The sequence below is a fragment of the Anguilla anguilla genome, chromosome 12, assembly GCF_013347855.1.
Source record: "Anguilla anguilla isolate fAngAng1 chromosome 12, fAngAng1.pri, whole genome shotgun sequence".
Lineage (NCBI taxonomy): Eukaryota > Metazoa > Chordata > Actinopteri > Anguilliformes > Anguillidae > Anguilla > Anguilla anguilla.
In genome coordinates, this window is record NC_049212.1 from 39,171,613 (window position 1) to 39,185,211 (window position 13,599).

General features: G+C 50.3%; 1 protein-coding gene across 3 annotated transcripts; it reads left to right on the forward strand.

Moving 5' to 3' along the window:
* The first annotated feature begins 1,789 nt into the window (after positions 1 to 1,789).
* psmd8 (proteasome 26S subunit, non-ATPase 8) lies at positions 1,790 to 8,300 on the forward strand. 3 transcript variants are annotated; one of them, XM_035385502.1, is made up of 8 exons: positions 1,790 to 1,947; positions 3,296 to 3,368; positions 3,611 to 3,713; positions 4,567 to 4,732; positions 5,358 to 5,458; positions 6,027 to 6,138; positions 6,696 to 6,840; positions 7,533 to 8,300. In XM_035385502.1, exons 1-7 carry the CDS (start codon positions 1,837 to 1,839, stop codon positions 6,834 to 6,836), a joined length of 807 nt encoding a protein of 268 aa, XP_035241393.1. In that variant the 5' UTR covers positions 1,790 to 1,836; the 3' UTR covers positions 6,837 to 6,840; positions 7,533 to 8,300. The 3 variants fall into 3 exon arrangements, with proteins under 3 accessions (XP_035241393.1, XP_035241392.1, XP_035241391.1); XM_035385501.1 differs by lacking the exon at positions 7,533 to 8,300 and adding an exon at positions 6,964 to 6,980 and having other exon boundaries at positions 6,696 to 6,875; XM_035385500.1 differs by lacking the exon at positions 7,533 to 8,300 and having other exon boundaries at positions 6,696 to 6,884.
* The last annotated feature ends 5,299 nt before the right edge of the window (positions 8,301 to 13,599 follow it).

The following is a 13,599-nucleotide window of genomic DNA, read 5'->3' on the forward strand; positions in this document are numbered from 1 at the left end:
TGACTCACGCGCAAAGAATGCGGTGGGATGGACGGTGGTTATTAATATCAGGCCTCTGAGGTCCGCTGAATTTCCTACTGGCTTGGAAACAATGCTTCATCTGTGTATCCTTTATTTATTTATTTTTGTTTATTTATTTAATTATTTATTTTACTCGCGCACTTCGTCCCCCTTTTGGAATGTACATTTGAAAACGACATCAAACCCCACCGTGAGACCTGAACTGAACTCCGATTGTGAATTAATCCACTTGCTCTCCACACTGTATTTCTGTGAGCATCGCTGTCTGTGCCGATGGCATTTGATGTGGCATGAGTTAAACTACTGTTTAGCCTCGCCGTGCATCAGTGGCTTGACCCTGACATTGAAGAACACGCGATGAAAAAATCTTACTTTGGCCTTTCGCTGTACTTTTAAACCCAGTCGAATAGGGCTCACTTGCAACACGTTTTCATATAGAACAAAGGTAACAATAATTTCTCCACATCCTTCCTTTTCTTTTTCAATGCAAAAATATTGTCAACGACCTTTGAAAGAAATACAAGTATTCGCATTGTCTCGCTCGGCTGACAGCTCAATGAAATTGTTTCCAGTTCATGTTTCCTTAGATAGTTCATGTTTAGCAGTAGATAGTTATCTTAGGGCGGTAGCCTACTGAACTATGGATACTCACAAAAAATATATATAACAACCTGCCTAGTTTGCTTCCTTTTGAAACGTTATATTTTAAGTTTGCTGCGTCTCTCCTCGTGATTGATGAACAGTTTAACTAGATTTCCAGGGTTTGGACAGCGCCCATTTCGCCGGACTCTTCGAACTAAGTTGAAGAAAAAAAAACACTTCATACAGGCACAAGATAATATGCAAATGAACTGTCGTGTCTCACGTGGGATCCATCCCCACTCCATGTCTGAGGGGTGTCCACATACGTCACAGAGCAGACGTGGGGAATTCCTTGTAGCGGGGCCTCTGGTACTCTGTTTTACAGCATGGGGTACGAGCGCCCTCTGCTGACAACAGTATGTTCACTACGCCCATTCAGACTGGATTGTGATTAACGCGTATTTCAGGGTGCAAGTTCTCAAAATAGTTTTTTTTTCAAACGTGTCCTTCTGTGACATTGTATGGTAGTTTGGTCGCAGTGTGTTTATTTAAAACTCACGCTTCATAGGAATGACTGCATTTGTTCAAAAGGAAGTCATACGTTGTTGCAATATGGTTTAATACAAAACACTATTTCATAGCCGGAAAAAAAAAACATTAAGAAGGGAAAAAATTTAAGTTCTCGGTTAAGGAGGAGACTGTGTAAAGTCAGACTAAAAGTAGGGTATAAATCGAGATGGACACCGATTAAATAATAACTTTACTGTCGACATTACAGTTGAAATGATGCATTGGTTCAAAAGCCATCAGTAGGGATCAGAAGGAGGTACACCAAAGCAGTGGTCTTGCGACTTATGGGATACAATTTTAACCGTTTACCTACTGTACTACACATATACACAGCTGGTTCATTATGGGTAGAATATAATCTAAATAATCAATGTTCTAAATGTGATGTTGTCACTTGATAATTTCCTAAAATGTCACCAGAATAGACTAGCCCTTTGGTAGCAACGTTTTCCAGCCTAGGGTTATACAACACTCCTTCATCACGATAGATGGTACTGCTCAGACACATGTCTATGGCACTGCCCCTGTTGTGCTTAAAAGTGAATTTGGAAGAATATTTTGCCGTATTCCATTCAGCAGTTTACCTTAGCACCCAACATTTTTTACGCCAGTGACGTTTCCCGTATATTGGCTGACCGGTGTCGTACAATTTGCAGAATCATTATGGCGTCTATGGTGAGAGACACTGCGGGACTGTATGAGGACTTGAAAACTGAATGGGATGAGAAAAATCCGAATTTGAACAAATGTGGCGACATTTTGAATGAACTGAAGGTACAGTTGTTTAAATTTAGGTAGATTTCCATTCACAGAATAAAATAGGTGGTCAATAATTTGCAAGAAATGTTGAGTCTAAAATGTTGAAATGACATGCAGTTATGACTAGATTACTTCCTAGTGAACGTTAGTTATTAGATAGCCAGGATAAGTTTGATTTGTTCTGCTCTTGGCTGAGTTGGCTGGTCAGCCAAATATTACCGTAACGTTTGCTTGCATGTTTACCAGCAGACCATCCAACTGACGTTAGCAGCACAACAAAGTAGCTAGCTACACAGGCATCTAACATCAGTGGACGAATTATATTGCCTAGTCTTCCAGCCAGTTAGCGAGATAAATTGACGGTTGGGAGAAAACTTTGGCTGTCTAATTAACCAGTGTTACTTAAAGCCGAACTCATATCTAGGCACCACTGTCAAGATAACTAGTCTGTTAATGTAGGCTACTGTACTACAGGTGTGACCAATATTCTTGTAGCCATACCTCGTAACAAAGGAACAGCCATTTAGCGCAGTGGTTTCCAAACTCGGTCCTGGGGACCCCTGTTTTTGCTGATTTTCGTTCCAACCACAGTTGCAATCCCAGAATTTGTAACTGCTATTTTTCTTAATTGGGTGCTTTTCATTGGTACAAGTGTGGACACCTGGTCACTAAAACTAACCCACTCGGTAGATAATGAAGAATTCAAAGACAAAGCAAACGATGCGCCAAACCTGCATCGTGTTAATAACTTTAGGGGGGGGGGGATTATACGAAAGAAATTAAACACCAGCAACCTAAATATGACCTCATTGATTAACCTCGTTCTTTAGTTTGATCAAAAAATGTACCTGTAATTGTTTAAAATATAGCACAATAAGCACAGTATGAACATTGGAATTGTAGTCTTTGTGGCCTGCACACCTATGTCTGATATAATGTGTTTTTAGAGTGTAAATAATCCCTCTAAACATGGAAGGCACCAAATTAAGAAAAATTAACTGCTTGTGAAAATACTGGGATTTGAATTGTGATTGGAACGAAAACCAGCATATGCAGGGTCCCCAGGGCTGATCTTGGGAACCACTGATTTAGCATGCAGGTCACTACAGAATAGGCTAGCAAGATTTGTGTGTGTTTTTGTATTGTCACCAGGCTAGCCAGAAGCATAGTAGAACACTTAACTCAGTTATCTTGTAGTTATATCCTAATGAAATTAGATGGATGTCAAACACACTTGGCTAAATGGACTGGTTGCCTAATTTAATTTTTTTAGTTTAAAAAAAAAAAAAAAAGTTAATTTGACTCAACACTGTGGTAGTAGCACCTTGCTAACCTTGGTTTTCTCATGTCCTGTTATCTGTAGATCTCTCTGCTGGAATTAAATTTTTTGCCAATTTCGGGGACCAAGCTTACCAAACAGCAACTCATATTAGCACGTGAGTGTCTCAATATATTACAGAAAGTGATTTTGTGCCCCAAAAAGTATAATATGGTTTCACTGGGAATTAATGCCACAGTTAGCTCGCACACTGACATTTGCGCAATCTGTAATTTTAAATTTGATAATGAAAACAGGAAGTCTGAGTGTAATGGGCACGCTGCTGGTGCAAGGGCACATGGGATCTGTAGTCCTTTGGCAAAGCCTGATTTTTTTTCTCTGCTGTTTATTTGCATCCAGGTGATGTTCTGGAGATTGGCGCACTATGGGGTATCCTGAAGAAAGACATCCCTTCCTTTGAGAGATACATGGCTCAACTCAAATGCTATTACTTTGACTACAAGTATGTGTATGACCTCTTAGTCTCTGTAATGTATCCATGTTAACATTGCAGGCATTTAGCAGACGCTCTTATCCAGAGCGACTTAGACAACTTTTTACAACTTTAACCCTCTTAGTCTCTGTAATGTATGCGTGTTAAAACCCCACCGGCTTCATTTGCCTGTGATTAGCTCAATGTTTCTGCTGTATGTGTGTGTGTGTGTGTGTGTGTGTGTGAGATTCCCTTTTCTTGCTGTTGTGCTTGTTTCTGTCTCGATGGACCCCAGTGCTGGAGAATCACACGCTGCGCAGGTGGTGTTGTTGTTTGGCACATGATACATGCTAGCCTGACGCAGCTGATTACAGAATAAACTGACCTCATCAGGTTTATTGGATCTGAAACTGGCTGTGAAGTTTACACAGTAAAATATTCAGCGTTAAAATCAACCCCTCGCAGTGTACATGCAGTCCCTGCTGGACCCGTGCATACTCTGTCAGAGTTGAATTAACACTGGACATTTTGCTGTGTGCGGTGAAAAGGAGAAAGCAGACACACCCTGGACCGGGGTTGGGGGACCCCTGCTCTGTTTGCCCCTTATCCTTTATGTAAATGGAATGGTAAATGGACTGCATTTATATAGCGCTTTTATCCAAAGCGCTTTACAATTGATGCCTCTCATTCACCAGAGCGGTTAGGGGTTAGGTGTCTTGCTCAGGGACACTTCGACACGCTCAGGGCTGGGGTCAACCCGGCAACCCTCCGACTGCCAGACAACCGCTCTTACCACCTGAGCTATGTCGCCCCAAATGTGGAAGACACGCCTGTGGCCTTCATGCTCTAACCCCCTGCTCTCCTCCTCCTCTCGCTGCCCCAGGGACGAGCTGCCAGAGTCAGGCTCCATGCACCAGCTGCTGGGCCTGAACCTGCTCTTCCTGCTCTCCCAAAACCGCGTGTCCGAGTTCCACACGGAGCTGGAGAGGCTGAGCGCCCGGGACATCCAGAGCAATGTCTTCATCCGGCACCCCGTGTCCCTGGAGCAGGTGAGCCGGCCGCTGCCTCCCTGTGCACTCTCACCGAATACCTGGCCCCAGCCTCCGTGCACTCTCACCGAATACCTGGCCACAGCCGCCGTGCACTCTCACCGAATACCTGGCCACAGCCGCCGTGCACTCTCACCGAATACCTGGCCACAGCCGCCGTGCACTCTCACCGAATACCTGGCCAAAGCCGCCGTGCACTCTCACCAAATACCTGACACGGCTTGTGAAAATTCTAGAATCTGTGACCCAACTCGGCACCTGATTGGCTGGCTTCCTCATGCGCCCCCTTTTCAGATTTCCGGAGGGAAACTTTGCCATGTTCAGCAATATTTCTACTTCCTGCTTTGTCACTGCCAGCAATTAGACGCAGACTTTAGATTGTTACCAAAAAATATTATTTTTATTCTTACTAGCACTGATGTTTTCAAATATCTAGTGAACCAGCCGGGCCCTGATTGTGTATGTAACTGTAATCCTGTTTTAGTTAGTGTTTCTACCTATTTGTCGATGCAGTAAATCCATCCATAACGCTGTTCATTACCAGCAGCCTCTCGCCGTACAGAGTTTTGCAGTTTTCCGTAATTATAGAAGCCTTTTTAAAAAATTGCTGGTTTTTTGCTTTCAGTACCTGATGGAAGGCAGCTACAATAAGGTGTTCCTGGCCAAGGGAAACATCCCCGCGGAGAGCTACACCTTCTTCATAGACATTCTGCTGGACACCATCCGGTAAGAGGGAGGAGGAGCTGGGAGGTGTGTGTGTGTGTGTGTGTGTGTGTGTGTGTATGTGTGCGTGCATGGTTGTGTGTGTGTGTGTGTGTGTGTGTGTGTGTGTATGCGCGCATATGTGTGTGTGTGTGTGTGTGCGCGCGCGCGCGTGCTCAGAAGTACTCTGTATTGGCCTCTGTGACATGGTTTTGGCAGGGCATGTTTGGGGCAGGGCGTGTTTGGGCGGTTTGTTTTGCTCACTCCCTGCTGCTGCTGGCTGTGCTTGGCTGTGCTCACTCCCTGCAGCTGTGGGCTGTGCTCACTCCCTGCTGCTGTTGGCTGTGCTTACTCCCTGCTCCTGTGCGCACTCCCTGCTGCTTTGGGCCGTGCTCACTCCCTGCTGCTGCTGGCTGTGCTCACTCCCTGCTGCTGCTGGCTGTGCTCACTCCCTGCTGCTGTGGGCTGTGCTCACTTCCTGCTGCTGTGGGCTGTGCGCACTCCCTGCTGCTGCTGGCTGTGCTCACTCCCTGCTGCTGGCCGTGCTCACTCCCTGCTGCTGGCCGTGCTCACTCCCTGCTGCTGTTCTCAGGGATGAGATCGCGGGCTGCATAGAGGAGGCCTACGAGCAGATCCAGTTCAGCGAAGCCATGCGCGTCCTCTTCTTCTCCTCCTCCAAGAGGATGACCGACTACGCCAAGAAGGTTAGGGCTACCCTCCTGCTGGTGAACGCCAGAGTGTCTCTCTCTCTCTCTCTCTCTCTCTCTCTCTCTCTCTCTCTCTCTCTCTGAGCGCTGTGTCTCTCACTCTCTCTCAGAGGGGCTGGTCTCTCAGTGCTGACTCCCTCTCTCTCTCCCTTCCTCTCTCTCTCTCTCTCTCTCTCTGAGGGGCTGGTCTCAGAGCGCTGACTCTCTCTCTCTCCCTCTCTCAGAGGGGCTGGTCTCTGAATGCTGACTCCCTCTCTCAGAGGGGCTGGTCTCTGAATGCTGACTCTCTCCCTCTCTCCCTCTCTCCCTCTCTCAGAGGGGCTGGTCTCAGAGCCCTGACTCCCTCTCTCTCTCTCCCTCTCTCTCTCTCTCTCTCTCTCTCTCAGAGGGGCTGGTCTCTCAGTGCTGACTCTCTCTCTCTCTCTCTCTCTCTCCCTCTCTCTCTCAGAGGGGCTGGTCTCAGTGCTGACTCTCTTTCTCTCTCTCTCTCTCCCTCTCTCTCTCAGAGGGGCTGGTCTCTCAGTGCTGACTCTCTCCCTCTCTCTCTCTCTCAGAGGGGCTGGTCTCAGAGCCCTGATGGCTGCTACTCCTTCAGCTCTCAGCAGCAGCAGCGCACAGACGATCTCTGCATCCCCTCCAGCCAGCTGGCCCAGCAGGTCATCGAGTACGCCCGGCAGCTGGAGATGATCGTGTAGCAGGGTGTGTGATACACACACACACACACACACACACACATACATACAGACACATACTGACACATACTTACACACACATACACACATACTTACACACTCACACTTACACATACTTACACACACACACACACACACATACATACACACACTGACACATACTTACACACATGTACACACATACTTACACACTCACACTTACACATACTTACACACACACACTTACATACACACACACACGCACACACTCACACACTCACACACACATACATACACACACTGACACATACTTACACACACACATACTTACACACTCACACTTACATACACACACGCGCTCACACACACACGCACACACACATGCTGATGGACACGCCTGGGAAGGCTTGTGGATCCTTCTGCATTGTCCAAATGATGCGGACTGATTCTGTCAAAGGTTTCCTGTCAGTAAAAGTGTTTGTGACGCAGTTTTAAAAAAAACAAGACCAGGTCAAAACCTAGTATATGGCTGGACCTAACTCACTTCATCCGGCCGACCAATGGTGTAACTTCATAACTCAGCCGACCAATGGTGTAACTTCATCAGTCACTCAGTCACGGACATTCGCGTTTGTAGGGCTGGCCCTGTTGTTGTGGTCCAGCCAAAAACAAAAAAAAAAACGACCTACAATCACCCCTGTTCTACATGCATGATTACAGCCAGGAATCTTTCACGCTGAAGACCGGACCATTCAGACACAGTGTGTGCTCTAAGCCCAGATCGCCATTGACTCCGTGTGAAAGAACGCAGTAGACAGTGCTGGTGTAATACTTAAATATTTATATGCTGACTTACTATTATTTTCTTCTTTTTAAAAATTATTATTATTTAAAAAAACGTACTCATGTGTGACCATAGCAGTTTGCAACACAGCTGTGCAGTCCTGACAGAATTCCCTCTGGGTTATTCAGGGATTATAGGGCCAAAATAAGACTGACACGATGTTCGTTACCCTAAAGGGACCTTGGGGTCATGTCTCCGCCAATCACCACTGGCTTTGTTGTATTTGCTTTTACCAACATACCTTGTGATTGGTGGGGCTCCTCTCCAGGCTCTGTCTGGAAGGCGGTGACGACACCACCATCCCGTCCCTACCCTGTGATCCCTGTGGATAGGCACTCTTTGCATTTCCCCTTTTACAGTCAGCCGGGGAAGCCTGGTTTGTGGCTGCACTTGTAGTTCCACGTTATTCACTCTAGAGCGTTGTTTGCAGAATCACTCCATTCCGATGCCTTTGCCTAGTCTCCTAGCAACTGGCAAAGTGAATTGCTCTGACAGTTTATTGTTTTTTTATTTTATTTTATTTTTTTGCCACCTCACAAATAGGTACAACTTCAGTTTACCTGCTATCAATGTTTATTTTTGGTGTTGTCACAACTGTAATATAACATATGAGAATGAAAATTAAAAAAACAAAAGTTTTTCTACTTCCTGTCAATTTTTTGTAGTCTTAACACATAAAACATTATAAACCAGCAGTTTATCTGAATACATTGTTCATTCCCAGCATGGGTGGGTTACATTTGTGTAATTGTCCCGGTGTTGTGTGAAGCTAACAGCTCTGCTAACAAATGCACTGTTTATATATGGACTGAAGGCTGTTATAAATACTCTGAGCGCTGTTAATAGACACACTGAGCGCTGTTATAAATGCTCTATGTGCTGTTATAAACACACTGAGCTCTGTTATAAACACTCAGAGCACTGTTATAAATGCTCTATGCGCTGTTATAAACACACTGAGCGCTGTTATAAACACTCAAAGCACTGTTATATACACTCAGAGCACTGCTATAAACACTCTGAGCTCTGTTATAAACACTCTGAGGTCTGTTATAAACACTCAGAGCACTGCTATAAATGTTCTCAGCGCTGTTATAAACACTCAGAGCACTGTTATAAATGCTCCCAGCGCTGCTATTAACGCTCACAGGGCGTTTTCACTGCTGGTTGTACGTTCCGTCCTGCCTCAGTATCAGTGCCACAGAAGCTGCCAGCGTTGCCGTGGTGACCCAGGGTGGTTCGCACAGGTAGTTTGGCCTCACGTTCAGCCTGCGTTGGGGAAAGAAGAGGACGGGAGGAGAATGAGCCAATGAAACGTGTACGTGGGGCAGAGGTCATGACCCTTTGTGGAACTGGGCGTCAGGCTGGACAGAACGGTGGAAGGAATACAATCTGTATATAGCCGGGATTAGGTACTGGGCCCATTAGAAAGGGTGTGTGAGTAGACGATCAAACACACACTCACTGTATATAAATCTAAGTGTACTGAGTCTGGAATATGCTGCAGTATACTGACAATATGCAAGCTGTTATCTAGGTCGGGGGAGATTTAGCAAAACATATATAAGTGAAAGAAAAACATACACTATTGTGGAATATATATTTGTTATATTTGCATATATTTCCAGTATATTGCAGCATGTGTGAGTGTAAACCGGACCTGAGGGTGTAAATGGCCTGAGGGTTGGCTTTGTGCCTTCTGTTATTCACGTCAGCCGCGTGGAGCTCCCCGCCGGTTGGCCGCTGCGTTCTGGGCGGACCGGCGGACAGGAAGTGGGCGGGCGCGGGAGGATGACTCACCAGCGCGTGACGTTGCAGGGCAGCTCCGCGCCGCTCTGGTGCCGGCAGCGGGCCTTCCGCGAGCAGCCCTGCTCGGCGGCGAAGGGCGGCCAGCCGCTGCTGGGCCGCTGCGGGCCCTCGGGGGACGGCGGGGAGGCGGGCAAGGCGGGGACCGCCTCCTTACTCCTCTCCTTCTTCTCCTTCTTCTCCTTCTTCTCCTTTTTCTCCGCCCTGACGACGGTCGCCGCCTTCGTCTCGCCTTTGCCGAGCTCGAACGGGATCTTGAATCTGAGTTTTTTCTTGGGCTTGGCGGGGGTGCCGGGCGTGGCCGGGGAGGTGGGGGGCTGCCCCGCCCCCGGGCCGTGAGCCGGCTGTTTGGGCGGAGGCGTGGCGGAGGCGGAGCTAGCTTGCTCGCCCTTCTCCTCCTCGTTCTCTAGCTGGTGTTGGGCGACGGTGACCGACGGCGCCCCCTTCAGGAGCTTCCTCTTGGCCTTCAGAGGGGCGGCGGGACTCGTCCTCGCCTTCTGCGCGGGGGCGTGGGGCGGGTCTGCGGACGGAGAGCCGCTGGTCTCCGTGGCGGAAGTGGAGGTGAGGGTGCTGGTGCTGTTGACGGTGGTGCTGGACCAGCCCCGGGCCCTGGACAGGCCCTCCTGGATGGGGGCCAGGGAGGAGTTGCTGGGGGCCTCCCCGAGCTTTTGGGGCTTTGGGGAGCTGGGCAGGCCGATGGAGAAGGAGAACTTGGGCGGGCTGGGCCCGGTGGGGCTGAACTGAGCGTGTGCGGGCGGCCCGACGCCTTTAGCGGCTTCTTTGGCGGGTTTCGCTTCGGGCTTGCGCGCGTTGGAGGAGAAGGTGAAGACGCCGGATGGCGGCGGGACGGGGCGGGGGGGTGGCGGGAGGGGGCGAGGGGGCGGGACCCTGAAGACGGGGCTGGCCCCCTGGATGCTCAGGTCGGGGCCGGCGTCCGGCGGCGGTTTGGCGGTGTCGCCGCCCCGCGCGTCCTGTTTGGTGTCGGCGCCCGGGGGCGGGGCCTTCCCGCGGCGGGCGGCCGCCATCTCGCTCTGCCGCTTCCTCAGCCGCTTGACCCGCCGCTCCCGCTCGGCGCTGCTGACCGCGCGGGCCGCGCCCTTCTGCTCCACGGCCGCGCCCGCCGCCCCGCCCTCGGCCCCGCCCGCCGAGGAGATGAGCAGCTCAAACGAGCCCTGCTCGGACGGCGCTGGGGTCGCCGCCGCCGGTCTGGCCACCGGGGCGGGCGCCTGCTTCACCGAGGTTTTGCTCGGCGACTGTTTCTCCAGGCCGGTGCCGGAAATGGCGCACGTGGCGGCCGCTTTCGCCGACGGCGCTGGTGAAGCCGCCACTTTGTTTGGCGAGGACATTTGGCTTGGCGGTTTGATTGGCGAGGGTGTTTGGCTTTGTGGTTTGATTGGCGAGGGTGTTTGGCCCAGCGATTTGATTGGCGAGGGCATTTGGCTCTGCGATTTGATTGGCGAGGGCATTTGGCTCTGCGATTTGATTGGCGAGGGCATTTGGCTCGGCGATTTGATTGGTGAGGGTGTTTGCCTCTGCGATTTGATTGGCGAGGGCATTTGGCCCGGCGATTTGATTGGTGAGGGTGTTTGGCTCAGCTGTTTGAATGGGGAGGCTGGTAGGTTCGGCGGTTGGAATGGCGAGGCGGTCTTCTGGCCTTTATCCTCTGTGGCAGTGGGGCCCTTCAGGGAGCACTCCTCCACGCTGGCGGCTTTTCGCGCCGCGCTCTGCGACTGCAGAGAGGCCAGGAAAGCGTCAAACTCCAGGTTCTTGCCAAACTGAAACCTGACGGACAGACAAACAGACACGGGGTCAAGCCAGCATCAGACACAGACAGAGGCAGACAGACAGCGGTCCTGTGAAAATTGCACCAGGGGAAACTCGTGTTCCTGCCAGACGTTCAGAAGGTTCCTGTGGCTTCCAGGCGGCAGGATTTCGAAATCCAGCTGGATAATGTGCGCTTGCTCACGTGCAAACAGCCAGTACTCTCTCCACTATTCCACTCTTCCCAGACTGCAGACTCAACTGAGCTCTAGGCCGGGATTCTTTTAAACTGCTTTAAGGCCAAACGTTTCCGAGCCGATCGTTCTCCGTGTACTGTTAATACAACACGTTCCCATCCCAACTCGTCAAATATTGCAGCTTGGGCAAGGCCCCTTCTCGTCACTATTCGACGGGTTGGAAAGCCTTGGGCGTCTTGGGTTGACGAGTGAGGTAACCCATTGAATTGAATTACCACTTTGGCAGATTTTGACGCTATAGACAGACAGTAGCCTGAACCTCAGCGCAAATTCGGAGCTTGTATTTGCAGACAATCAATACTATTGTGACCTATTCAAATTTACTTACTTAAAATCACATACACATATACCAAAATGTACCAGAAATTATTTCATTTTAATACTATAGGCTACACGGAAAATTATTTTTTTTAAATCAACATCACCAACTAGGCTAATGCATGCTGGGTGACGTAGTTTATTCAGTAGCCTAGTAGTCAATGGGCTACCTCACTCGTCAACCCAAGACGCCCAAGTCTTGGGCCCTTGCCCATGCTGCAATATTTGACGAGTTGGGATGAGAATGTGTTCATTAATAAAACACTGCATATAAATGCACTGCACATAAATGTGTGCTAATAGAGTGGGTGCCTTATCAAAACACACACAGCCAATGCTGATTATTCTGTCACTAGTGGAAGACAGGCAGACCCTACACAGGTGCTCACCTCACATCACAATTTTATGATTGATTGAACAACACTTCCAGTATATTTTCCTTTCTCATTAGCTATTGTAATAGAGAATTATGGGTGTCACATATTTTCTGTCCTGTCCTGAAGTGGATACTGCATGTACTAATGCTGCTATTCCAGGAGTGTCCAGTCTTATATGGAAAGGGTCAGTGTAGAATCAGATTTTAGTTTTATCCTAGCACTAACACACCTGATTCTACTTATCAAGGTCCTGATTGAAGTTAGTTAATTAGTTAAATATTTGAATCAGGTGTCATAGTGCTGGGCTAAAACAAAAACCTGAGCACACACCGGGCGGACTCACCGGGGCTGCCCTAAATCTGGAGGTTTCTTGGGTGGGACGAAGCTGAGGGGCATTTCGAAGACCGGGATGGGGCTCTTGGTCCCGCCCTTGTCGCTGTCGCCGCACTGGGGCGCCATTTCCCCCAGTCGCGACGGCGGCGGGGGCGGGGGCGGGGGCGGGCTGCGCTCTGACCGGGCAGGGCCCTGAGGCCGATCCCTGTGCGCTGGAGAGGCGCGGGACGGGACGGGAGGTTTGGGCTGCTCGGCCACCGCCCCTCCCCAGGGCCTGCGCCAGTCCTTTTTGAAGTGGAGCAGGTGCGGTGGGCTGGGCTGCTTGGCTTTTTCGGGTGGGATGGAGGACCGTGCTGGGGACAGGGGGGAGCCCTGCTCTCGGAGCAGGGAGGGCGTGAGGGCGGTGAGGGGGCGTTGGGGCAGGGCGGGGCTCCGACTCTTTTTGGGTGGGTCAGGAGACTTGGTCGGTGCCGCGGGCTTGTCCCGCGTGGGCACGGGTTCGGCGGGGCTGCGGGACGGTTTGGATTTGGGGCGGGAGCTGTCCTTTCCCGAATCGGCGGCGGGCGTGGCGGCCGCGGCCTGCTGAGGGAAGAACAGAGCCTGGCCCATGATCAGAAACCGGGGGGGTCAGGACTGTCCCGCAGGAGATTGGGGGGGTCAGGGCTGTCCCGCAGGAGAACGGGCGGGGGGGGTCAGGGCTGTCCCACGGGGGGGAGGGGGGGTGGGGGAATCAGGCCTGTCCCACAGTCGAAGGGGGGGGCACGTAGGGTCACAGGGGGAGGTGCGGGGAGGTGCGTGCAGCTCCGGCCTTGATCAGCGCTGTGTCTCTCCCTCTCCCTCTGTTTCTCCCTCTCTCTCTTTCGCTCTCTCTCTGTCTCCCCCACGCGGATAAGTCTTCTGTGAGCCACTCTCTTCTGTGAGAACCAATCAGCCCCCTTCCTTCACTCAGCAGTCCTGCAAGGGGGGTGGGGGTGGGGGTGGGGATGTGGTGGGGGGGGTGATGAGGAGAATACAGCCAGAGTTCAATACAGGCTTTGGAAGCGTAGCACAGACTAGCTTTGGACCTTCACTCTGCCCAGGGTGACATCCTC

Coding starts and splice junctions, on each gene's coding strand:
- psmd8 (XM_035385502.1), top strand. CDS start 1,837: ATGGCGTCTATGGTGAGAGACACTGCGGGACTGTATGAGGACTTGAAA. Junction 4,733..5,357: donor ACCCCGTGTCCCTGGAGCAG/GTGAGCCGGCCG, acceptor TTTTGCTTTCAG/TACCTGATGGAAGGCAGCTA. Junction 6,139..6,695: donor TGACCGACTACGCCAAGAAG/GTTAGGGCTACC, acceptor TCTCTCTCTCAG/AGGGGCTGGTCTCAGAGCCC.